The sequence below is a fragment of the Aquarana catesbeiana genome, linkage group LG05 (assembly GCF_042186555.1).
Source record: "Aquarana catesbeiana isolate 2022-GZ linkage group LG05, ASM4218655v1, whole genome shotgun sequence".
In the NCBI taxonomy this organism is placed as follows: domain Eukaryota; kingdom Metazoa; phylum Chordata; class Amphibia; order Anura; family Ranidae; genus Aquarana; species Aquarana catesbeiana.
In genome coordinates this window covers 173,748,917-173,776,794 of record NC_133328.1, presented here as the reverse complement: position 1 = coordinate 173,776,794, position 27,878 = coordinate 173,748,917, and the positions used below count along the sequence as shown (strand labels likewise).

At 43.9% G+C, this 27,878-nt stretch overlaps 1 protein-coding gene across 1 annotated transcript in view; it reads left to right on the top strand.

The window, feature by feature from the left end:
- Positions 1-27,191, top strand: part of TMEM108 (transmembrane protein 108) — a 313,069-nt gene extending 285,878 nt beyond the window's left edge. The window contains exons 5-6 of the mRNA XM_073630355.1: positions 21,718-21,872; positions 26,713-27,191. Of these exons, the coding sequence (XP_073486456.1) occupies positions 21,718-21,872; positions 26,713-26,835 (278 nt within the window). The 3' untranslated portion in view covers positions 26,836-27,191. The remainder of the gene's footprint in view (positions 1-21,717; positions 21,873-26,712) is intronic.
- Positions 27,192-27,878: the final 687 nt, after the last annotated feature.

Genomic DNA, 27,878 nt, shown 5'->3' with positions numbered 1-27,878 from the left:
AGGTGAACAGTGAAACATTTCCTAAATCCATGATGTGGCACATGTGTGCAGTACCCGAGATGCGGAGTTCCTCCTTGCTTCCTTGTTCCATGTTCCACACACTTGTACTAATATCAAAAAGACAGGTAACACTGCTCCAGGTTGGAACGCAGTCCACATACAGGAATCTCCATAGTGGTTGTTCACCCCTACTTGGAGGCCGCACGGCGCTGCCCCCAATCCATGCGTCCGGCCCCCTGATCTACATATCAGGGCGCCGGACTATGGATTCCAATGGGGGGGAGTGTTTTTTTAAGCATCTGATAAGAGCCAGAGGCTCTATTAGGCTTCAAAAAAGGGTGGGCTCGGGGCACAGAGCACTCAGTTGTGTGACTATAGCGAATTTGTTTTCGTTATTTTCACACAAAAGTTCTTCTCCGCCAATCAGGAGGCAGGTCATGAAACCTGTTTCCCGATTGGCCAAAGTGTCAGGCGATCCTATTGGATGTCTAACGCTTAGGAAGAGCACAGAGGAGACACGCAGCGGGGGAAGCCGTGGTAGAGGAGACACCAGAGTCGCTGTCCGCACCCCGGAGAGGAGGAGAGGAAACCACAGCCTGCCAGCCCTAGATCGGGTGGGTGCCTGACTGCCGGCCGCCCAGAAGAGGGGGTTGGGGGGTTGTCAGTCCCGTGCTGTGGCCTCATAGGGCAAGGGGGGTGGTGTCAGTGCCGCGCCGCCAGCCGCCCAGAGGAGGGGGTGCTTGTTTGCCACCCCCCCCCCAAAAGAGAAACCCACCAGCCGCCACTGATGCTCACCCCAGCTTGCCACCGTCACACAGCAAAGTAGAAAGAGTTGGCCACACACCACTGTTGTAGAGATGCTCAACTTTATTCCAAATATCAAACGGGGATGCACAAGAAATCCCGAGTCTGCAATTGTTAACGCGTGTCCAATTCTTCTGCACCGGGTGGATAGCACAGGATTGGCATGTAGCAGGGGAATACAATACAGACATTTTTATTAAGTGAATTAATGACATTAGCTGCAGTCTTATGTATCCTGAATATAATTGGCTTCTCTTTAAAAAAATCCCTTTAGATTCTCTCTGGAATATGGCTTTCTCCCTGTTGCAAAATATTATTAATTCCCCAGTGTATATTATAGTTTATTCCACTTTGCAGAGAATCATTATTTCTTCGTTTTGTAAAAGATCAGTTATTCCTTTGTGTAAAATTTAATTTACTTTTCCTAGCAGAGCATCATTAATTGCAAAATGTGCAATATAATCTCCTTACTCCTTTCTGAACATTATTAATTATTCATTTTATTTATTAATCATGTGGTAAATATTTTTCTGGTAAGCACATTTATAAAATGTATCCTGTAGCAGTAAGGCATAAATCCCCTCCTCCCTCTCCTCTTTTGCACCGTCATATTACAAGATGTGTCTGGATGTGTCACGAGGATCTTCCAGATTATTGGAAACTGGCAGAGAACCTTGGCGCATTTGCATGTTGCTATAGATTTCTGCGCATGCACACAAACGCTGGCAGCTTCTGGCACATGGGCAATAAACTGCTGGTGGCATTCATACGTGTGCACAGAGATCTGCTGCATGTGTGCAGATGTGCCGCACATTTTGGGCTTGGTAACACACTGTCTTCTGGCATAGGCCAGAAACTATGAGGTGCTACCTTGCAGCCCAAAAATGAACAGAAAGGTAAACATGACTTTTTTATTATTTGTGTAAGAGGGAGGGGGGAGGGACAAAATAAGAAAATGTTGTTTTAGTGAGCTAATTTGCACTTTATGTTCATTAAGTTGCTTATGTCAAAATCTAAAGGCTCTCAAAATTAAACAAAACCAAATGTAGGGAATGGCTGTAATACAATGACCATGTGTAGCAATAGATGTGGGCACTGACCAGCTCAATCTATGAGCCTAGGTCAGTGATAGCGAACCTTTTTGAGCCCGAGTGCCCAAACTGCAACACAAAACCAACTTCAAAGTGCCAACACTGCAATTAGCGAGAGAGGGGGGCTGAGAGAGAGAGAGGGAGAATGAGAGAGAGGGGGGCTGAGAGAGAGAGAGAGGGAGAATGAGAGAGGGGGCTGAGAGAGAGAGAGGGAGAATGAGAGAGGGGGCTGAGAGAGAGAGAGAGAGAGAGAGAGAGGGAGAATGAGAGAGAGGGGGGCTGAGAGAGAGAGAGGGAGAATGAGAGAGAGGGAGGCTGAGAGAGAGAGAGAGAGAGAGAGGGAGAATGAGAGAGAGGGGGGCTGAGAGAGAGAGAGGGAGAATGAGAGACAGGGGGGCTGAGAGAGAGAGAGGGAGAATGAGAGAGAGGGGGGCTGAGAGAGAGCGCAGGGTGAGAGAGAAAGAGAGATGTGTGTGAGAGAGAGAGAGAGAGAGAGGGGTGTGTGTGAGAAAGGGGGTCTGAGAGAGAGAGAGGGAGAATGAGAGAGAGGGGGCTGAGAGAGAGAGAGGCTCTGAGAGAGAGCGCGGGGTGAGAGAGAAAGAGAGATGTGTGAGAGAGAGGGGGGGTGTGAGAGAGGGGGGCTGAGAGAGAGAGAGGCTCTGAGAGAGAGCGCAGGGTAAGAGAGAAAGAGAGATGTGTGAGAGAGAGTGGGGGGTGTGAGAGAGGGGGGCTGAGAGAGAGAGAGGCTCTGAGAGAGAGCGCTGAGAGAGAGAGGGGGTGAGAGAGAAAGAGAGGAGATGCGTGTGTGAGAGAGAGAGGGGGAGTGTGAGAGAGAGGGAGTTGAAAGAGAGAGAGGGAGTGTGGGAACAAGAGGGGGGGTGAGAGAGAGAGAAGGGGGTGTGTGAGAGAGGGGGGCTGAGAGAGGGGGGTGTGAGAGAGAGGGGCGTGGGAGAGAATCTGAGAGAGAGGGGGACATAGAGGGAGAGGGTGTGAGAGAGAGAGAAAGAGACAGAGAGAGGGGGGACAGAGAGAGAGGGGGAACAAAGAAGGGGGCTGAGAGGAGAGTGAGGGGGGAGATGAGAGAGAGACCCCTAGCTCTGTCCCTATCTGCAGTCCCTGCACTGCCCCCCTGCCCTAGTCTTTGTCTGCAGGTAGTCTATGTATAATTGTGCCCGGTACCTTCTATGCCAGTCTCCGTCCTTGATCCAGTGGAGCTCTCTGCTCTGTCCCATCCAGGGGCTCCCTCGCAGCCTACACCTCCCATCTGTCCTTGTCTTCTGGGCCCCCAGTCAGCCTGTTCTCCAGGCCCCACTGTTGAAGAGGAGGTTTGAGGAGTCCAGGCCCTGGAAGACGCCAGTAATGCTGCGCCCCCTGCTCACCTCTTCGGCCGTGAAGCTCTTCTCTCCCTCATGGGCTCTCAGGCCTGTTCACCTTCGCCGCGGATGCTGCGGGCCACCCACTCACTCATGCAGATAGATTCCTGTGCTCTCACCACCGCGAACCTGGACTGGATGGGCACAGTGGCAGCATTCAATGGGCAATGTGGTAGCATTTGATGGGCACAGTGGCTGCATTTGATGGGCACAGTGGCAGCATTTGAAGGGCACTGTGCCAGCGTTTGGGCACAGTGGCTGCGTTTGATGGGCACAGTGGCAGCATTTGATGGGCACAGTGGCAGCATTTGTAGGCACAGTGGCTGCATTTGATGGGCACAGTGGCAGCATTTGATGGCACAATGGCAGCATTTGATGGCACAGTGGCAGCGTTTGATGGGCACAGTGGAAGTGTTTGATGGCACAGTGGCAGCGTTTGATGGGCATAGTGGCGGCATTTGATGGGCATAGTGCTGATGCGTTTGATGGCACAGTGAGGCTGCAATTGATGGTTTTTTTTTCAGTTTGTTTGCGACCCCTCCCCCAAAAGATTTTGAGCTTTCACACTGGGGCAGTGCCCTTGCAAGCAGCATCTTTGGGGCAGTTTGCAAGCGGTGTATACACCGCTCCTCCACCGCCCCTGCCCATTGAAATGCAAATCGATTCGGCAGTGGCACTACACGGGTGCTTTTAAGCCTTTTTAACCCCTTCTAGGGATTTAAAAGCACCCACTGCAGTCCGAATAGCGGCGCCAAAGCACGGCTATAACAGGGGTAAAGCACAGCCTCAATGTGAAAGGGTTCTTACTGTTAATGTCTGTAAATGTCAGTGTCGGTGTGTCAGTTAGTGGCAGTGTTAGCATCAGTGTGCTTTAGGTAAGAAAAACAGGTTTTATGTTTTTATTGTCAGTGTTAGTGTCAGCGTGTTTAGGTAAGAAAAAAACAAACAAATGCGCACTATAGTTTCTTGGCCTTACCATGGGTACAAAGAACAAATCACACACATGTGGTATCATCACAATCGTCAGGATTAGGATAATTTATTTTGCAGGATTTTTTTGGTGGTGGGTCATGGTATTGGCATACAAATATCAATATAAACAAAATCAGGAGATATCCATTATCCAAAAACAAGGTATAATCAGCCTGGATAGACTAATGCCCTGTACACACGATCGCACATTCCGACAACAAAATCCATGGATTTTTTCTGACTGATGTTGGCTTAAACTTGTCTTGCATACACACGGTCACACAAATCTTGTTGGAAATTCCGAACGTCAAGAACACGGTGATGTACAACACGTACAACGAGCCGAGAAAAATGAAGTTCAATAGCCAGTGCGGCTCTTCTGCTTGATTCCGAGCATGCGTGGAACTTTGTGAGTCGGAATTGTGTGCACATAATCGGAATTTCTGACGGATTTTGTTGTCGGAAAATTTGAGATCCAGATCTCAAACTTTGTGTGTTGGAAATTCCGATGGAAAATGTCCGATAGAGTCCACACACGGTCGGAATTTTCGATAAAAAGCTCCCATCGAAAAAATCCGACCGTATGTACAGGGCATAAGGCCTCATGTACACTGCTGCTGGTAAATGGACGTTCAGAGGCAGTTGGATGCTTTTTTCAACTGTCCCTGAACTCATCCAATGTTATCTTATGTGTACATGTACACAGGTTCATTTAATGTTGTTTTTAGGCAGTTGCGTTTATAGGCTTTTCTTTGAAGGCAAAAAAATGAGTTCAGACTCCGACGTTTCAGACAGCTAAACGCGGTAACTCACCTTTAGCCGCGTTTCATTTACAGGCGTTTTTCACTTTTGGCTATTTTGAAAAAAAAATAAATAATTTTTTTTTCAAATGCTTCTAAAGCAGCATGTAAACGTGGCAAATTGGACGTTTTAAACATGCGTTACTATCTGTCAAGTTAAATCCTTCAGGAGAGGTTGTAAAAACGAAACGTCCCATGTACATTAAGCCTAAATCACATGTGTCAAACACAAGGCCCGCGGGCCAAATCTGACCCACCAGGCCATTTCACGTGGCCCCCACACCTCTCCTGCAGCTGCGGCGCCCCCATCTTGTCTCAGCAGTCGGCAGCAGAGGGGAGGACAGAACTCCTCCAACAGATCATGCCCCTTTCTGTGCAGCCCTTGCCCCCCTCGTATCTGCCTCCCCTGGTCTCTGCAAACTCCAGCAGCTGACTCCAGCCCCCCTCTGGTCCTCTACTGGTCCTCCTACTGACCCTGCACTTTCTGCTTCCCAGCTCCGCCCCCAGCTTCTGCAAACTCTACAAACTCCAGCAGCTGATTTCAGCCCTCCTCTGGACCTCCTCCAGACCTCGCACTTTCTGCTTCCCAGATCGGCCTTCAGCTTCTTCCCAGCAGCAACAGCAGAACGTAAAGGGGTGCACTTTGATGTAAGGCAGGGTGGGGGACTCTTGATTTCTGATGGTGGGGGGGCTCTTGGCATCTGATGTAAGGGGGGTGGGGTGCTCTGGACATCTGCTTATAATCATTATGAGAATAATACACTTCTATGCCAGTTGAAAAGGAGGGTTGCACACCAACCACTGATATCATCCACAAGAAACTTAGTTGGAGACTGCTCAGAAAGAACACCATGGCCGAATCATGTATGTATGATATTAGCAATGTGCGACCCTCCATTTCAGACTTGCACCATCTGCTACAGGGGTGTGAGTGGGCTGCATCCGCCCTTCACAGTATAAGTCCTATATTATTATTAATACAGCTAGCCCTTTTTGAGGGCAACCATAATGCTGATGCGGGCCACGATTAAATTGTGTTTGACACCTCTGTACTAACAATCCGACATTAGTACAGCAATCTCCCCTGCTGAGCTATTGTGTTCTGACAGGGGGACGGACCCCCGCCAGTACACTCCGGTCTTCGCTCTCTGTCATTGGCTGAGAGTGCTGATCGGGAGCCAGTCAGCTGCTGGTTTTGCAGCATGTTTGTCCAACAGAAGCCTGCCAAACGGCTGGCTTCTGTTGGACCGGCTGACATACACATGGATCGAATGTAAATAAACCGGCCGATGTCGCCTGACATTCTGCCTGCGTGTACTAGACTTAAGTAGGTACTGATGATATGTACAGTCTTACTAATGCCGTGTACACACGAGCGGAATTTCTGACAGAAAAAGTCAGACGGAAGCTTTTCATCGTATATTTTGATCGTGTGTATGCCCCATCTGACTTTTTACGTCGAAAAGTCTGACGGACCTAAAAAGAGAACATGTTCTAAATTTTTCAGACGGAACAATTCCTATTGGGAAAACCGCTCTTCTGTATGCTGTTCCGACGTACCAAAAACGACGCATGTTCTGAAGCAAGTACGAGACGAAAGCTATTGGCTACTGGCTATTGAATTTCTTTTTTCTAGTGCCGTCGTACGTGTTGTATGTCACCGCGGTCGGACTTTGGTGTGACCGTGTGTATGCAAGACAGCTCGAGCGGAATTCCTTCGGAGACACCTTCAGAGTTTATTCCGACGTAAAAACCGCTTGTGTGTACGCGGCATAACACATGCCAAAGTTTCAAAATTAGGTTTGTTTTGACCTTGACCATAGAGGGGTTAAGGGTCCTTTCACACGGGACGGATCCGAGATGATCCGCCCCCTGAACATCCGCTTGCTCAGCGGGGATCACTCCGTGGATCCCCGCTGAGCAGGCAGATGACAGGTCCGTCGCTACACACTGTGCAGCGACGGACCTGTCACAGTGCTGCTCTCCCCTATGGGGGATCGGATGACGACAGACCGAAAAGTAGGTTTTTCCTCCATTACACTTTTTCGGATCGGAGCGGGTCGGATGTCAGCGGACATGTCACCGCTGACATCCGACGCTCCAGAGATGTCTATGGAGGGTCCGCTCAGGTCCGCCTAAAAAACTGACAGGCGGACCTGAACGGATCGTTCGTCTGAAAGAGGCCTAAAGGTTGTGGCAATAATGATATTTATAATTGCATTGGTGCTGTTTTCAACATAGTAGCTATAAGGTGTAACTGCACTTTGGAGTTCATTTTCCATACTCTATACCAAATGTACTGCACATGCACAGACCTGACACGGGAGGCTTTTAAAAGCAGCTCAGCAGCTTTTGGACAACATTTCTCCCACGATTTTTGCAAGCACCTGATACCGATCAACTTTTGTACAACCACCCTGTCAGGTTTTTCCCAATCGATCAGTATATCTGGCAGCGCTGATCAGTATAAAATGGCGGAGAAGTGTCACCCCTGTCAGAAAACAATAACTTAGAGGGAGTGTGTGGATGGGGGAATTGGGTCATTTTTTTTCCATTCAACCTGCCGGTTGAACAAAAAAAATAAAAATGTATGGGCTACCTAAGCCTCATTCATTTACCAAAATTTTTATCCCTTTTGTCATCCAAAACAATCTTTATTATGGGTAGCAGATGACAGGTGCCCACATTGCGGGTTGTATGTACCATAAGGCACAGGTAAGCCAGTGACTAGGGCAGTAGATTTAGAGTGGGTTCAAGCCTTAAAATGTACCAACTGTGATAAGCCTTTCCTTATTTGAAGCCTATTGTGTCCACCACTGGACTTCTGTGGCTAAATTCCGCAAGAAAACTTTAGGCATAAGAGGTATCATAAGACTCCTTGTAGTTCAGAAAATGTGAAACATCCTTCCTTGCTCTTGTTCGGTGGTATGTGCAGTTGAAAAATTAGCCCTGTATATTAAACTGACCCCATGCTGCGCCCAGTGGCAATATCACAATGTCAAACCAGCTCCCTTTGGATACATTAACTTTGAGAAGACATGGAAAGCTTTGCAGTAGATAACTACCCTATGAATATCTACAAAACAGGTTTTTTTTTCAATTACAGTAAAAATTATGAATGTTGAAATGTATAAATGTTTGAAAAGTATAAATGTTGAATGCCATTAATGATTATTTTTTATTTTAATTAATAATAAAATAATCTGAATATGTCTTCAGCATTAAACAAGTACTTTTTTTATGTTCTATTTATTTCTTCCACTCAACACTCCCCGCAATGTACAAATATCATCAGGTTGCTGCTGAGAACTGGTCAGCATGGAAACATTAAAATTCATGACAGTACTGACATACTGTGGGGATAGGGGGGAAATCTGTAACTATAGCAACTTGATTAAATGTGAAATAATGGCAAAAGTAAATAATAGAAACCTATGAGTCAGATGCACAGCAGCACAATCATTTCATTAGTTGTGCTGATGTCAGAAAACAGAAAACGTGCAGGGCATGCAGGCTGGGAAAACGTCAGCAAAACCCCAGAGAAAAAGATTGACCTAGAGTTGGCAGTCCTGATTAGCAGTTGTGAAAAGGTATACTTCAATAGCACTAATGATAAATACAGTTCACTGCATACTGTGCAGCATCTGGGAATATGTAGAGTTTAATTCATTTTGCAGTATATTTAGTTAAAAACCTGCCCCTTCTGATGTACAACATATTTCTTATAAAAAATTCATCATTACGTACAGACAATCTTACATACATATATGGCATGATGTTTTTATATACCATGCCCATATTTTTTTTTTGTAGTGTAGCTACTGTATGCATAGATGCAAACTGCTCCAGAGTACAGGGTTCAGGAGCAGCATACTCCTGAAGTCTGCGCTCTGTACATAGCACGCTTCTGAATCCTGCACTCTCTACATAGCGCGCTTCTGAATCCCGCACTCTCTACATAGCGCGCTTCTGAATCCTGCACTCTCTACATAGCGTGCTTCTGAATCCTGCACTCTCTATGTAGTGCACTCCTAAATCCTGCACTCTCTACGTAATGCACTCCTGAACCCTGCACTCTCTATTTACTGCACTCCTAAATCCTGCACTCTCTATGTAATGCACTCCTGAACCCTGCACTCTCTATTTACTGCACTCCTAAATCCTGCACTCCCTATGTAGCGCACTCCTAAATCCTGCACTCTCTATGTAGCGCACTCCTGAATCCTGCACTCTTTATATAGCGCACTCATGAATCCTGCACTCTCTACATAGCCCACTTCTGAATCCTGCGCTCTCTATGTAGCACACTCCTGAATCCTGCAGTCTCTATGTAGTGCACTCATGAATCCTGCATTCTCTATGTAGCGCACTTCTGAATCCTGCACTCTCTATGTTGCGCACTCTGAATCATGCACTCACTACGTAGCGCACTTCTAAGCCCTGCACTCTCTATGTAGCGCACTCCTGAATCTTGCACTCCGTACGTAGCGCACTTTTGAACCCTGAACTCTGTACACAGTGGCGGTGCATCCATAAGGGCACACGGGCGCCGCCCCTCTCTCCAGTCACCCCTCTAGCACCAATAGATAGATTTATGCATTGCATGAATCTATCTATGGCAGCCTCTGCCACCCCCTATTCAGGCGCCTGGCCCCTTATGGACGCACCATAGGTGTAAAAAAAGGTGACCTGCATGCGCCATGCTGGGCGCTCGCAGGTCACTCAGCTGTGTTAGAAAAGCGATTGAATATTCGCTTTCCTAACACTAAACCGCCTCTCCGCCACTCAGGTCCTTGGATCTGTTACCCGTCACCTGATTGGCTGAAACGACAGGCGCTGTGATTGGACACCTATCAGGCGTCCAATCATAGCAGAGGACGAAGAGAGAATGGGAGAAGACATCGAGGAGCTGTCCCACCGCCACTGAGACAGGGTAAGTACAGACGGTGGGCGTGGAGCACACTGGCAGCATTTGATATGGCACAGTGGCTGCGTTTGATGGGGCACAGTGGGAGCATTTGATGGGGCACAGTGAGGCTGCATTTGATGGGGCACAGTGAGGCTGCATTTGATGGGCACAGTGAGGCTGCATTTGATGGGGCACATTGAGGCTGCATCTGATGGGGCACAGTGAGGCTGTATTTGATGGGGCACAGTGAGGCTGCATTTGATGGGCACAGTGAGGCTGCATTTAAAGGCGCACAGTGAGGCTGCATTTGATGGGGCACAGTAAGGCTGCATTTGATGGGCACCGTGAGGCTGCATTTGATGGGCACGTTGAGGCTGCATTTGATGGGCACAGTGGCTGCATTTGATGGGCACAGGGGCTGCATATGATGCCACAGTGGCTGCATATGATGGGCACAGTGGCTGCATTGGATGCTGCACAGTGGCTGCATTTGGTGGGGCACAGTGGCTGCATAAGGTGGGCACAGTGGCTGCATAAGATGGGCACAGTAGCTGTATTTGATGGGGCACAGTGGCAGCATTTGATGGCACAGTGGGAGCATTTGATATGGCACAGTGGCTGCGTTTGATGGGCACAGTGGCTGCGTTTGATGGGCACGGTGGCGTCGTTTGATGGGCACAGTGGCTGCGTTTGATGGCACAGTGGGAGCATTTGATATGGCACAGTGGCTGTGTTTGGTGGCACAGTGGCTTCGTTTGATGGCACAGTGGCTGCGTTTGATGGTACAGTGACGGTAATTGATGGGCACAGTGGCTGCCTTTGATGGCACAGTGGCTGCGATTGCTGGTACAGTGAGGCTTGATGGGGTTTTTTTTCAGAATTTTTCAGTTTGTTTGCGCCACCCCAAAAATTTTGAGCACCAGCCGCCACTGTCTGTACATATCGTACTCCTGATTTCATCTAAATGAGGACACAGCAACACAAGGGATACCTCTCACTTAAAGGATTTGTAAAGTCACACTGTGATTTTACTGGTATCCCCTCAGGATTATGCAGTTAGTAACTATAGTGTGTGTTTTTTTTTAATGAAAAGGCTAAATACCTTTTCTCACACTGCAGCTGTGTGGTCACATGATCCCCCTTCGAACTTCATCCTTGATCTATGCATAGCAGTTGGAGGAGCTGAGATTCCCTGTGACGTCAGCCAGCCAGCAGAGGGAAGTCACGTGACCGCACAGCAGCGGTATGGGAAAAGGTATTTAGCTATTTAGCCTTTTCATTTAAAAAAAACACACACACACTGTAGTTACTAACTGCACAATCCAGAGGGGATGCAAGTATTTTTAGCTGCATATTGCAGCTGACTAGTAGTGGGAGGGGCGGGGAGGAGAGCCGTTCTCACACCGACAGGCAGGGAGGGAGGGGGAGAGGGGAGAGATTCACAGCAGGGAGCGGGCTGACGGAGGCACCTAAACTGACCACGGTACCGTGGCACAGACAGAGGGCCACAGGATCAGACCTCCCAGGTATATTACAACATAGGAAGGGACAAATTAGATGGCACAAGCACTGTGCTATAAATCATGCCTTACAGGAACAGTGTCTTTTTTTTTTTAAGGTTACAAGCACTTTAAGGCAAGTAATGCCCCTTGTGCCTATTTTAGTTTTTTTTAAAATAAACCTAGGCTTTAATTAGTAGCATTTAAGTTCATGAATATAGTGATTTTCTTTTATTTTTTAGTAGGAAGGCCAATTTGGATATGTGGTGTTTTTTGTAATCCTCGCAGACAGTGTGTCTCTCATGCTTTAGTTAAACACAGTCAGCAACAGCAAGGGTAGACTGGGCTGGGGAGTAGGGGTTCATTAGTTAATGGAGCCAGTGCAAATAATACATGCTGGGCAGGTAGCCATAAGTAGAGATACTGCCCTATACATATCTCCATCAGACTGGGACCTGCAGTCAGTGGCAGATGCAGAGTGTCTTATAGCTATAGTTTTTGTACTATCGTGCTTCTATATATGTTGAATATAAATTTATTGCAAAAGCATGTGAAATGCTTACTCTCTATATTTAGACTTATTGTATTAGCAGGTTTAAACCCCTAGTAGTTGGTTAAAGCCCCCAAAATCCCTCATGGTTGATCGAAAATAGAGATGGTAATAGTGGTGTACAGGTTTTTATTGCTAATTGTTTGTTTGTCTCCTAAATGATATGGTTCCCAGTCCTCACCTGAGCAGCAGTATACTTGAGAAATTAATTAAATATTGGTAATATGGCACTATGTGCTACTATACTTTTCACATCTTTGAACTTTGTACTGCCTTAATAACCCCAGCCCCTATGACACACCTGGTTGAATGAAAGTCACTGCAAGCACATATAAGGACACAGTATAAATACCTTTAACCTGGCTGTGGGTCACTACCAGAAAAAAGACACAAAATCATTTAATGGTAGATGGACTCAATGTATTAATATGAGTCAGAAGAAATGGCAGGTTTAACATAAATTAGCACACAGAAAGTAAAATTAGACACAGTCTGCCAGACAGAGTAATAGCTATGCCAGTGTAACTTAAAATCAGGTTCTATACCACTAAACTGAAATCAGCACACAAGTCAGCAAATTCAGCAACAAATGGTGCATATAAACGTTAACTGCAATGTGAATATTTACACTACAACTGAGTTAGAGTGCACTCTAATTGAATGGCTAGGGCATGGGTGCTCAAACTGTAGCCCTCCAGCTTTTGCGGAAGGACAAGTTCCATGAGTCATTGCAAGCCAATGACAGTTACAAGCATGACTCCCAAAGGCAGAGACATGATGGGACTTAGTTCTGCAACAACTGGAGGGCCACAGGTAGAGCACCCATGGGCTAGGGTATGATGCAGCATTGTTAGGGAAATAATTCACCATCTCAGACCGTCCTCGGGCATCAAGGTAATATTTATTGCATATGCAAGAGAAATGAATAGCATTACATCTTCATGCTGTCATCGTCATTTCTAAGGAAAATACTGTGGTACATGTCTTTTTTATAAGCCCTGGACACCCCCCTTTCCTGTCTTAAAACATGCCCAGTCTCATGTATTTTCAACTTTATTCTGGACGTAACAGGAAAGGTGGAAGTGTCTGTTACAGACTGTTATCTTCATCTAACAATGGTTACAGGATACTGACTTGAAAACTCCCCAAGTCAACACAAAAATACAGGATATATGCAAAACTGCAGATCTAGACATATTATATTGCTGAGTCTACATATTGCTGACTCCATATTATCTATAGTTTATTTCTAGGCCATGATAAACAAAATGGCGTCTTTCATAACTGACATTTAAAGTATAATTTCTCTAACAAGCATCCCCTGAGAGGTACCTCTTAAACTAAGCTAGGGGCAAGGGTCTCTGAGTTGCAATAGTAAAGGGCAATTTTCAGTCCTGACTCTTCAGGTGGCTAGTGTTGAGGCATAATCCCTGTTAATGCACTTGAGGACAGTCAATAAGGCCTGTAGGCAGTAATAGAGCTATAAAGCAAGTAAGTAGTTAGTTGTAAGGGCTGTCTAATGGTAGCACTAAGTTATGGTTGCAAGGCCTTCTTACTAGACCCAGCAAAGCAGCAGCAGTGGTCCCTTTGGTTAGGTGTCCCCTCACTCTAGATTGCCTGGGGTGACTCCGGTTCGTAACACTACAAAGTCCTGTCAGTGGCTCTGTCCCTCCAATTTTTGCCCGGGAAAATTCTGCTTTCTCTCCCAAAGAGTCAGCAAAGGATCCTGAGTAGTGTGTTCTGCACCCATCCATTTGCCTTGAACGGCGCTCCTCTGAGACTACATACTCCAGTGGGGAGAAGTCCTCTTTCGTAGGTTTCGCCTCTGCTGACTGGAGGGGGGAAGGGGGAGCAAACACACACACAGTGTACTCCTCCAGCCACTCTGTCACTTCTCGTGGCTTTGGGGGGGGAGCAGGAAGAGCAGGTGCAGAACACTCCCCCCACCTTATAACCATATAATGTCTATAACTTTAGATTAACTTATGTCAACAACTAAGAGCACTTAGAAACTTATATTTACAACAAAAAAATTATTCACTCTAGCATTGACAAGGGAACCTCCCACCACTTATTGGAGTGAGGTTGTCTTGTCCACAAGCAACTGATAATGTGAAATGGCCCACCTAGATGTACCAGGGAGTGAGTTTGAGTCACCCTCCACTAAATCAGTAGTAGGAAGGGTCAGCGTTTCATGAGTTCTTTAAGAGACAGGCATCAGAATTTTCACCCAAGGTGTCATAAGTCAGTCTTTTAGTGGGCTGAATTGAATTGCTCGCTTTGCTCTTTGAGCTCTGGTGCTTCTTCTCCATCTGGCTTTTCCTCTGGCATAAGGTGGGTGAGAAGCTTTTGTGTCCTCTGCAGCCAGGGAAATTTGAGCGTCTTTGTGACTTGGCAAGGATTGGCTCTGGGGTATAAATTTTGTAGCCTCAGGCCTGAGGGTTCCAGTATCTGTCTTTCTGGAAGGAAGAGGAGTGGCAGTCTCTGACAGTGTAGAAGGTCACAGCCAGTCCATGGCCATCTCTATTTCCTCAATGTCCTCTTCATCTGTGTTTGGTGGAAAAGATTGAGACCTGGTCACTGAGTGTGATCTTTGAGAGGTAGTTTGGGTGGGCCATGGATCCGGTTGTTGAGGCACATGAGCTGCTTCTGCAGGGGCAGTAGGTGATTACAGTGCCAAGTTTTAGTGGGCCCATGCTTCCTTCTGGGCAGGTCTGGTATGCTGGCTATCCAGGCAACTGCTTACAGACAATGTAGGGCTGGGACTTCAGGCGATCAGCTAGCTTGTGTTTTAGGAAAAACCTAGATTTTTCAGCAGCACTTTGTTCCTAGGTTGCAGATAGCTGCCATAACCATAACCCCGGTATTTTCGTAAATTGGGGGCTGACTGGTTTAATATAAAAGTGGTCTCCGTGGCGGATTTGCAACAAGATCACTTTTATGGGCAGCGGGAGAGTGCCCCCCTCCTGCCGCTCCTGGTGCTCTCCGCCACTTACCGGAGCTGTCGGTAGTGGCAGAGACAATCGGGTCCTGTGGCCTGTTGGGTAGGAAGCTGAGTGAGGGCATGATGGCCCCCACTCAACTCTATGCCCTTGGAGAACCGGAGTGACGTCAATCACTTATGCCTAACGGCCTTAAAGGGACTATAATTTTATTTTTTTAATGCTTTTAATTAGGGCGGTGGAAATTAAAGATGAATTCCTCAATTAATCGTTAATTTTTTTGATCGATCAAAATTATTTTGATCGATCAAAATTATTTTGATCGATCAAAATTATTTTGATTGGTACTCTCCGTCGGCTTCCGGGTCTTCAGGAAGTTCCGTCGGAGATCTGGGGACGTCACTCCCCTGTATCTGTATAGTCCCGGCTCCTCCTCCACCTCCTATGTCTTCTGCTTCGCACTGCCCCAAGGTATCGAACGGAGCTTGTGAGAGCGGAAGGCGGAGTGAACTGTACTCCACGGCTCTGCCCCGCCCCTCAGTGCTGTGCGGGAGATCGGTTTGGTGCTGTGTGTGCGACTTAGATGGTATCAGATCATGAATAGTGGTAGGTAGCCTGCCAGGTGGTCCTCCTCCTCCCCCTCCTCCCTAGCCCCATGTCATGTAATCTGGTCTGTGTGTAAAAAATATGCTGCTTAATGGAGTTGTGCTGTGGTGGACTTGGCTGGGTGGTATGTGGGCAGGGTGGTCTCCTGACTGTTTTGGGTGGTCTCTTTGCTGGGCAGTGGCACTCTTCGCTGGGTAGTTCCTTTACTGGTAGTGGTATTTTTGCTGGGCAGTCTCTTTGCTGGGCAGTGTCTTTACTGGTGGTATTTTTGCTGGGCAGTCTTTTTACTGGGCAGTCTCTTTGCTGGGCAGTCTCTTTACTGGTGGTATTTTTGCTGGACAGTCTCTTTACTGGGCAGTCTCTTTGCTGGGCAGTCTCTTTACTGGGCAGTCTCTTTACTGGGCAGTCTCTTTGCTGGGCAGTCTCTTTACTGGGCAGTCTCTTTACCGGTGGTATTTTTCCTGGGCAGTCTCTTTACTGGGCAGTCTCTTTGTTGGTGGTCTTTTTGTATTTGTGTGAACTGTGAAGTTAAGTCATGGATTGTGGAAACTAACTAGTGTTGGGTGATTGTATATAGTGTATACCACATTTACCACTGACTAATGCAGAGTTGCAATGCAAGGAGATCAGCTAAAAGTAGTTGGATCTGTATGTGCATTATAATTAATCGAAATTAGTCGATTAATCGATTATAAAAAAATTGATTAATCGAACACAAAAATTTTAATCAGTCCTACTTTTAATCGTAAATGTTAGATCTGAGGTCTTTTTAAAGTGATCAAAAAAATGTCCTAAAAGGACAGTGTAAAAATAAAAAATAAAAACTAAAATAAATAAGATGAAAAAAAAATGTAAAGCACCCCGTCCCTCCAAGCTTGTGCGCAACCCACCCAAGTCGCGCCCACATATGTAAATGGTGTTTAAACCCCACATGTGAGGTATCACCATGAGCGAGAGCAATAATTCTAGCACTAGACCTCCTCTGTAACTTAAAATTGGTAACCTGTAGGAATTTTTAAACATCGCCTTTGGACATTTTTGAATGCCCAAGTTTGCTGCCATTCCACGAGCAGGCGCAATTTGCAATTTTGAAGTATGACATGTTGGGTATCAATTTACTTGGCGTAACATTATCTTTCACAATATAAAAAAAATTGGGCTAACTTTACCGTTTTCGTATTTTTTAATTCAAAAAGGTGTATTTTTTCCAAAATAATTGCGTTTGTAGGACTGCTGTGCAAATATGGTGTGACATAAAGTATTGCAACAACCATCATTTTATTCTCTAGGGAGTTTGCAAAAAAAAAATATATATTTATATATATATATATATATATATATATATATATATATATATTTAAGTTTGGGGTTCTAAATTTTCTAGCAAAAAAAAAACCTGTTTTTAACTTGTAAATAACAAGTTTCAAAAACAGGCCTGGTCCTTAAGTGGTTAAGGAAGTGCCAAAGGCCAGATTGGCAGGTGATCGTGCTTCTCTTCCAAACATGAGCATATAGGGGGAGTACCCTGTAGTATTGTTCTCTATACTGTTATAGGTATGTAAAACTGCTGTAATATGCCAATTCCAACGATGTTTCTTCTCTTTAGGGAGCAAGCATGTCTAACAGAGTTCAATTGAATTGTTCTGGCTGTGGGTCTTCCTGTGGGGGATAGGGAGTGGTTCTGGACTTCTGAATGCCTAAAAGATCTAACGGACTCTTAATGAGTCCACTCTTAGGCCCCATACGCAATATTCGATTTTCTGCAGATTTTTGTCTTCAAATTTACCAAAACCATATAATATGAGGTCAAACCTTAAGTGGGCAGGCCCTTGCACTACATGGTTTGGTAAATCCGAAGACAAAAATCTGCAGAAAATCTAATAGTGTGCATGGGTCTTAAAGTCTCTCCCTTGGTCAGAGTGAATACATTGAGGCAGGCCATAGTGGACAAAGAACCTCTCTACTAGAACTTTGGCCACAGTAGATGCTTGCTGGTTTTTAATTGGGAATGCCTGGGTATACTGGGTGAAGTGGTCGGTTACCACCAGGACATTTTCCTGTCCAACTGAGTCAGGCTCCAGACACAGAAAATCAATACACATCGATTTCATTGGTCCTTGACTTTAAAGAAGGTCCACTGGGGTGGCTCTGCTGGATAAAGTCTTCCTCTGTATACATTGTATGCAAGAGTGACAGTATTCTTCAATTTCAGCCTGCATGCAGGACCAGTAGAAGCAGTCTCTTACTAATTTGAAAGCTCTAAGTGACCATAATTATCATGCAGGGTGGCCAATACAGTCTCCCTCTCCTTAGGCAAGAATAGTTGCCACTGGCTGTATTAGCCACTCTGACGTGGCTAATACAGTGACAGCGACAGGTTTTGAACTCAGGCTCCTCTTTTTTCTCTCCAACATGGTTTTTCATTCTTGCACAGTCCTGATTTATTCAGGGTACTTCAAAATTCCACCATCTCCCTAAATTTTCAACTGGATCATGGTAGGATCTAAGGGCTGAGTTCCCTTCAAAACCCAAACCTTGTCTACTGTTCTGGGATCTATGCCTTTCTTTAGCAAAAAACCTGATGCATTATCTTGTCATATAAATGGACAGTTTCTTCCCCTTTCTTTGGTAGGAATGTTCAAACTGGTACATGAGGTTGGAGGCCTTTTCTGTTCTCCCAAACACATCTTTCAGGATACTTGAGTAATAATAAGCAGTACAGTCCTGTTTGCTAAGTTTCAGGTTGTGGATAGCTTCTGAGGCAAGCCCCCTTTAGCTCTCAGTGATTCTCTGTTTTTTCTGGGCCTCAGGAATGTCCCATTCATCTAAGGCTTGCATGACTTGCTCCAGCGATTCTTCAAAACTCTTTTCACCGGCAGGCACTGGCTGTTTTTCCTGGAAAGGCTCTCAGTTTTTGGTACCCAAACCTAGTGTATGCGGGTTTGTTCTTCTGGCTCTATGCCACAAAGTCTCCCAAAGTGGCAATGAATTCAGGCTCTATCATGGCTGCAGGCACTGGTAAGACAGCTCATTCTGTCAGAGTTGCCTGATTTGAGCTTTCTTGGTTGATTTCTGGCATGTTCGGCTGAACCAAGTGGGCTTAAAAGCTGTTAGTCGGCTGCAGGCTAGCCCCTTGGAAGCAGGCAGGGATCCCCTTCCTCCATTTTAGTAGGACTTAAGTGTGGGAGGTCCCTTGATCTGGTTTCAAGTGCAGTATGATCACCTTCTGATCAGGAACTAGTGCTGTCACTGCTTGGTGGATCTGCTTCTCAGTCCAGGCCTATCCAGGGATGTTGATCACTATGGTTGACTCCCACAGGCTGTTTCTGTACTTACACCGCTGAGTCCATGGTGGCTGTTTCTGGCTCGTAGTCCTGGTAACTGGCTTGAAGAATGGAGGTATCCTGGACGAGCCCCCACATGTAGCGCTAACACTGAAGGAGCCGATTGGTAATTTGGGGTTCTCTGTTCTGCGCCTCAATACCAAGAACAACCTCTGATACACCTGGTTGAATAAAATTCACTGAAAGCACCTATAAGGACACGAGTATAAAAGTCACTGCAAGCACGTATAGGGACAAAAGTGTAGGTACTTTTAACCAGGCTGTGGGTTACTACCAGAAAATAGACACAAAACCATTTAGTGGTGGATGAACTCAATATATTAATACAAGCACCAAATGGTGCATATAAATGTTAACTGCAATGTGACTATTAACACTACAACTGACTTGGATCTTAGTGCAGACTTCAGGGAAAAACAGTAAGCCAATCACCCAAGCAGAAAATTACATATCTAGGGGGCGTTCTGTACACCATCTGTGTACAGAACGCTTATGTTATGTACACACGATAGGATTTTCCGACAACAAAACCGTGGATTGTTTTCTGAAGGATGTTGGCTCAAACTTGTCTTGCATACACACGGTCACACAAATCTTGTCGGAAATTCCGAACGCCAAGAACACGGTGACATACAACACATACAACGAGGTGAGAAAAATGGCCAGTGTGGCTCTTCTGCTTGATTCCAAGCATGCCTGGACTTTTGTGCGTCGGAATTGTGTACACACGCTCAGAATTTCCGACAACAAGTCTTGTTGTCGCAAAATTTGAGAACCTTCTCTCAAACATTTGTTGGCGGAAATTCCGCCAACAAATGTCCTATGGAGCATATACACAGTCGGACTTTCCGACAACAAGCTCACATCCAACATTTGTTGTCGGAAAATCCTATCATGTGTACAGCCCATTACAGTTTGCCATATTGCATTGCATTTTACAAAAGAAAACATACAGTGCCTTGCAAAAGTATTCACGCCCTTGGCATTTTTCGTGTTTTGTTGCCTCACAACCTGGAATTACCGTGGATTGTTTGAGGATTTGCATAATTTAATTTATAGAACATGGCCACAACGTTGAAGATTTTTTTTTTTTTGTGAAGTAAACAACAAATAGGGCAAATTAACAGAAAAAGTCAATGTGCAAAACTATCCACCCCCCTAAAGTCAATACTCTGTAGAGCCACCTTTTGCAGCTATCACAGCTCCAAGTCACTTTGGATAAGTCTCTATGAGCTTGCCACATCATACCACTGGGATTTTTGCCCATTCCTCCTTGGAAAACTGCTCCGGCTCCTTCAAGTTGCATGGTTTGCGCTTGTGAACAGCAATCTTTAAGTCTGACTACAGATTTTTTATTGGATTGAGGTCTGGGCTTTGACTAGACCATTCCAACACATTTACATGTTTCCCCTTAAACCACTCAAGTGTTGCTTTAGCAGTGTGTTTGGGGTCATTGTCCTGCTGGAAGGTGAACCTCCATCCTAGCCTCAAATCACAGAGTGGTACAGGTTTTGCTCAAGAATATCCCTGTATTTAGCATCATCCATTTTTCCCTCAACCCTAACCAGTTTCCCAGTCATGACAGCTGAAAAACATCCCCACAGCATGATGCTGCCACCACGTTTCACTGTAGGGATGGTGTTCTTTGGGTGATGTGATGTGTTGGGTTTGCGCCAGACATAGCATTTTCTTTGATGGCCAAAAGGTTCAATTTTAGTCTCATCAGCCCAGAGCACCTTCCTCCATACATTTTGGGAGTCTCTCACATGCCTTTTCGCAAACTCAAAACGTGCCATTTTGTTTTTTGCTGAAAATAATGGCTTTCATCTGGCCACTCTGCCATAAAGCCCAACTCTATGAAGCGTACGGCTTATTGTCGTCCTATGTACATATATCCCAGTCTTTGCTGTGGAACTCTGCAGCTCCTCCAGGGTTACCTTAGGTCTCTGTGCTGCCTCGCTGATTAATGTCCTCTTTGCCTGGTCCGTGAGTTTTGGTGTGCGGCCGTCTCTTGGCAGGTTTGCTGTTACGCCATGTTCTTTCCATTTGGTTATGATAGATTTGATGGTGCTCCTAGAGGATCATCAAAGTTTTGGATATTTTTTTTTATAACCTAACCCTGACTTGTACTTCTCAACAACATTAACCCTTCCTTGTTTGGAGAGTTCCTTGGTCTTCATGGCAGTGGTTAGTGGTGCCTCTTGCTTAGGTGTTGCAGCCTCTGGGGCCTTTCAAAAAGGTGTGTATATGTAATGACAGATCATGTGACACTTAGATTGCACACAGGTGGACATCATTTCACTAATTATGTGACTTCTGAAGGTAATTGGTTGCACCAGAGCTTTTTATGGGCTTCATAACAAAGGGGGTGAATACATACGTACATGCCAATTATCAGTTTTTAATTTCTGAAAAATAGTTTTATGTACGGTATATATTTTTCTAATTTTACTTCACCAACTTAGACTATTGTGTTCTGATCCATCACATATAATTCAGATTTAAAAAAACATTGAACTAAATGCTAGAATGTAACAAAATAGGTAAAAAGCCAAGGGGGTGAATACTTTTGCAAGGCACTGTATATTCTAAAAGGTCAGAGCTAAAGATGTATAGGCAGCTAGCAGCAAAATATTTTACAAAAAATGACAGCGCTGCAGATTGAAAACAAGGCCATTTTGTAAAAACATTCAATTACAATATGACTTGTGTAACAATTGCATATACTATATTAGTTTTTTTTATTTGCTATTTTTTTCTCATGAAAGTGGAGTTACCTTTTAAATGTATTAAATGACTCAACATGTCTACTGTGTCTTTCTTGCAGCTGTTTTATTAACTGTGTGCTGTATGAGGAGGAAGAAGAAGGCCTCCAATCCTGAGAACAACTTAAGTTACTGGAATAATGCAATAACCATGGATTACTTCAACAAGCATGCTGTGGAGCTACCACGAGAGATCCAGTCTCTGGAAACATCAGAGGTGATATGATAAAGCATACCCAAACACTTTTTTGAGATATACAGTATATGCTGGACCTTTTCTACTTCCTTATCAACATCCTCATTTTATATTTAATGCTTGTGTTCTGATTTCCTTAAGGTTTATAGATGTAGTTATATTTTTGACTCCCTATGGGGGACCAAGTGTATATAGCACTTGGTCTCATTCAAATCTGTCCCTTCATTTCTACGCAATATGGTCTAATATGTCCCCCCTCCCCCCATATCCGACTGGAAGGAAACAGTTTTGTGATTGAGAGCTCTGGTCTCTTGCAGCAGGGATAACTCCAGAGACCAGCACTGCCATTCAAAAAAAAAAAAAGATCAGACAGTCAGCAGCACTGTGTGTCTATCAGGGCTGCTTTTACACATACATAGCTTGGTCAACAGATGGCACCATGCTGCAGCATTGTGTGAACTTTCGGTTTTACGAATCAGCAATGATCAGTTGTGTTATACATGGAACCTGTCCGACATTACTGATCGTTCATTCATAATACGAAATAATATGAAAAGCTCACAAAGCGCTGCAGCATTGTGTCATCCATCGTCTGGGCTGTGTATATGTAAAAGCAGCCCTGATAGACATGCAGAGCCGCAGCTCTAAGTGATCTGTCATTATTACGAATGAATGATTCATTATAGTAAAAGATCACTCAGTGATGCGGCTCTGTGTAATGTATCTGCAGCTGCTTGTACACCCACTGGGCAGATACTTTACACAGAGTCACAGTTCCAAATGATCTTTTACCACTATGAAAGAACAAGCAGCATTGTTCATTCATAAAAGCGACAGATCACTCAGCTTAGAAAGGGAGCAGAGCTCTGTGCTGGCTATACCCTCCCACCACAGGAACACCCATATAACACCCCATAATTTTGGCTTCAAAAGGGGTGGAGCTACAGACAGCATATAGTATATATAGTGTTTAAGGGACATTGGGGCCACCGATCAGGACTGCACCTGGTCCCTTGGGGAGTTAAATAAAAAAAAGAATAATAGTTCTTCTGTAACATTGGCCATACACTTATACAGTTACAGAGAAAAATGTACATATAATATTCTATTAAGGCCACTACCTCCAGTACCACAGACAGTGCCCACTTCCATAATTCACTTGCATAATAAGCTTGCATTAATGATAACCTAATGGTCAAAATGTAAAGTTATACAAGACAGATAAACAAGTTGCAGTACTCATAGAGATCAGATTTCCCTTTTCATAAAAGGAAGAGCAATGAACGTTTGGTTGGTATGTTGGTGGTTTTCTGTACCGTGGACCTTGCTGTTTAACTTAGTCAAGATAAAATTATATTTATTGTCTGTATAACCAGTGCTGTTGCATCTGGGCCCTAAAAGCCAAGACAGTCAATCAGGCAACAAAAAACAGAGATTTAAGTAGTAGAGCAGAGTAATAATAACACGATCAGGATGCTGAGAAGATGGTACGTGAAAAAAAACTGTGTACACTGAAAATGACATAGCTGGAGCCAATGCCACCAGAAAGAGCACAGATGGAGCACATAAAACTGTACAAAGTGGAAAGAGAATTTGTACATATGGCACCAATTATTGCATTTAAAGGAGGCCCAAATCAACCTAGAAAGGTACTGTGATTTATAGGTCTGCAACTGGCATTTTCAAAAGCCTAACTCCAGCCAAGGAATATTTAAAATTCCATTCCATTCAAACAGCCTGCGAACCTGGAAGAAAGACCGGGTGAAGATGGAAGCTCCGACAGCAGTGACAGCACGCCGCTGGAGGGCTTTGTTTGAAAGGTAAGTATGTCTTAATGTGCAAGTATGCGGTGCAGGGGACACAATTTTTTTTTTTTTGGTTGTTTAGTAACTCTTTAATTCCTGTCCCTATGACAGCCATACAAAAAATTGGGGGTGCTGGCATTACAAGGGCAGAAAAGGCACAACAGCAATAAAGACATTGTAAGAAGTTCCAACTCTCTCTCACTTTACAAAAAATGTGTTTTTGTTATTTCTGTCTCCCCATTGGAGAGATTTCCATCATTTCCTTTCTTGAGTTAGATGCAAGAAATCTCCACAAGAGGGACACTGATGGACTGATGGAAATAAATGTTAACCCTTCCCCACGCTATCCAAAATTAAATAAGAAGCTTTAACAGTCAAAAAGTATTAAAATATGCAAACGTTTTAAAACAAAGTTATAAAGGGTACTACAAAACATTTCTCATGAGAAAAGTTTTTGAAAGTGTCTTCTACAAAACACAGGAAAATGGGGGTTTTGTTTTCCCTTTCATGCATGATTTTAATTTGGAATCTGAACAAGAAAAAATGATAGTTTGCAACCAATGATTGGTTGCTTGGGGTAAAATAGATACTTTCTTTCCTCTGAAGAAAGTGATTACAACAGTTTCTACACTGTAGAGCTGTAGAGCAAAGTACTGTAGGTATAAATGTACTTGACACAGTATAAGTCAAATTTTTATTCAGAAGCCCTGTATGGCTTTCATGGTATTTAATGAGAGAATTGTTTAGGAGAACATGGTTTCAGCCAAGAATAATGTAGTGATGTCTTCTGAATTGTACTCCTAGCCAGAGGGCAAAAGAAAAAGCATACCTTATTCATATATAGTACATGAAAGCAAAATACATCTCAATAAGTCAATACATTTTCCATAATTGTTTAATGACTGGAGAAATGTATGATGGCTTATAGTATTTAATGACTCATCAGGGATAAGCCATATGGTGTAGCTAATTGGATATGTAAATAATAATTAATAGTGTGGAATCAGTGTACATTAAAATATGTTAAATTTAACAGAGAACCTGTAAAGGCTGTGTCACGTATGCAGAACCTAAGATGACAAGGGTGGCCTCTTGCACAATTCCCATTTGAGCACCCCAATAAGTTGGGGTCTGAAGAGTTGAAGGAAAGGCACAAACGTCAAGGTGTAGATACTGTGAGAAGATATTTAGGAGCACTGGTATCTAACAAGCAGAGGCACAGCTGACGATGCACCAAGGAGATGTCAACTCCATTTGAGGGTGGATTTAAGTCCCAAACCTGCTCAGATGATAGCCGAGTGGAAGGACACCAGGACATGCGCATAATCAGAGTCAGGAACAAGCAGAAGTCGGCAACAATCAGACAGCGAAATTTCAAAGCAGACTGGGGTTTCAAGATGTGCTGTCCAAGCTCTTTTAAAAAAGCACAACTAATCAGGCAGCGTGAGGACTATAGACGCAGTGGTAGGCCAAGGAAACTTAATGCAACAGATGAAAGACACATCATGCTTATTTCTCTTTAAAATCGGAAGATGTCCAGAAGTGCAATCAGCACAGAACTGGTGGAATCCAGTGGGACAAGAGTACACCCATCTACTGTCCAGAGAAGTCAGGCCAAAGGTGGTCTTTATGAAAGGATTGTGGCCAAAAGGCATACCTCAGACGTGAAAACAAAGGCTAAGTGACTCGACTGCATTAAAACATAGAAACTGAGGTGCAGTAAAATGGCAGTAGGTATTTTGGACTGTGTCAAAATTTTAAATATTTGGCTGTAGGAGGAGGCAGTTTGTTTGCCGAAGGGTTGGAGAGTGGTACAATGATAAATGTCTGCAGGCAACAGTGAAGCATGGTGGAGGTTCCTTGCTAGTTTGGGTCTGCATTTCTGAAAATTGAGTTGGAGATTGGATCAGTATCAATGGTGTGCTCAATGCTAAGAAATACTTACCCATCATGATTTACCATCAGGGAGGCGTGTGATTGACCCCAAATTTGTTCTGCAGCTGGACAACAATCCCAAACGCACAGCCAATGTCATTAAGAACTATATTCAGCGTAAAGAAAAACAAGGAGTCCTGGAAATGATGGTTTGGACCCCACAGAACCCTGATCTCAACACCATCGAGCCTGTCTGGGGTTACATGAAGAGACAGAAGGATTTGAGGCAGCCAACATCCACAGAAGATCTGTGGTTAGTTCTTCAATATGTTTGGCACAATCTACATGTTGAGTTCCTTCAAAAATTGTGGGCAAGTGTACCTGGAAGAGTGTATGCTGTTTTGAAAGCAAAGGGTGGTCATGCCAAATATTGATTTTATTTTGACTTTTTTTTCTGTACATTTACTTTCCATTTTGTTAATTTATAAAAATAAACTATTAACACTTCTATTTCTGAAAGGAGTCTTAATTTACAATTTTTTTTTCACACCTGCCTAAACCTTTTGCACAGTAGTATATATGTTTTACAAATGGTAAGCAGGGCCGTTGATCATAAAAAAATAAGTGAAATGTAAAGCACATGAGATGGAAGAATTGGACTAGCTCAAGTGACTAGGAGGTTCGAATAAAACTTACATTTTTCATTGGGTTTTGGAGGTCCTAGGTTACTTAACAGTGGCAGAGGCAGCACACAGACCCCTGGAGGTATCTGATATTTACAGAAATTGCTACTTACCCATAAAAGCTTGGGTTAAAGTTTAAGAGCACCCAAATTTATGATTTCCGATGAAGCCAGTTTAATCTCCCCTTGGCACCATATCTTTAAGGGATTCTGGAAGGAAAATGTTTGCACTTAATGCTGTTCACTTATTTTTCCATTTGTATAATTCAGCAGGAGGGTGGGATTTCGATTATTGCTTAAAGGTTATGGTTGTAACTACAGCTCAAAAATGTTATGAGAAAACAGACAGATGCTTCAGACTGAAGCTTATGCATAGATATGAGAAATTCCTTTTGAGTAGTATTAGTCTTTAAAAATAATACATGCTCTTTTATATGTTATTATATGATGCAATGTTATGTTATATTGTGATACCAACATATAGTTTTTTTTCCCACAGGATCATCTCTCAGAGCCTCGCTCCCCAGCTAACGGTGATTACCGAAGCAGTGGCATGGTCCTTGTCAACCCATTTTGTCAGGAAACACTTTTTTCGGGACGTGAACATGTTTCCAAAATATGATGACCGTTGATATGCTTAGTACTATACTTTCCATCTAGTTCCAGACATAAACAGCTGTGAATAAAAAGGACAAGGTGGAAGCATTGTCTCATTATTTTCTGTAGAAACTGGGTAACAGACAGTTAACACTTTAGTTGATTTTAGTTGACCGCCATCCCTTCAAGAGCACCCTAATGGCAGATTTAAGTATCTACATACACCTATATAATATAAATATGCTTTGTGTACCTCCCTCTTCTCCCCCAATAACTATGTTTTCAGCTGGTTTTCCTAAGAATTGTCATCTTTTTACAATTGTGGTAATACTTTACAGAACGATCTGTGGCTTTATAAATACAGTTATTTATATGTAAAAATGTTGTGTGTAGTTTATTTATTTACTGAAACACTTTCTTAATTACATTTTTAAAAATGTAGGAACGCATTTTGGAGCTCTGAAGAATGGGACAAGTCCAAGGAATATAATGTTGATATTCACAAAATATTTAGTTATAGTAATTTCGAATAAAAATGCTTGGCCTACAGGCACACCATCATGAATGTGCCTGATCTCATCTGATCTCGGAAGATACAGTGCCTTGGCATTTTTAGTGTTTTGTTGACTCACAACCTGGAATTAACATGGATTGTTTAAGGATTTGCATCAATTAACCACTTCAGCCCTGGAAGGATTTACCCCCTTCCTGACCATAGCACTTTTTGCAATTTGGCACTGCGTCGCTTTAACTGCTAATTGCGCGGTCATGCAATGCTGTACCCAAATTAAATTTCCATCCTTTTTTTTTTAGCTTTCTTTTGATGGTATTTGATCACCTCTGCAGTTTTTATTTTTTGCGCTATAAACGGAAAAAGACCGAAAATTTTGAAAAAAAATGATATTTTCTGCTTTTTGTTATTAAAAAAATCCAATAAACTCAATTTTAGTCATACATTTAGGCCAAAATGTATTTGGCCACATGTCTTTGGTAAAAAAAATGTCAATAAACGTATATTTATTGGTTTGCGCAAAAGTTATAGCCTCTACAAACTAGGGTACATTTTCT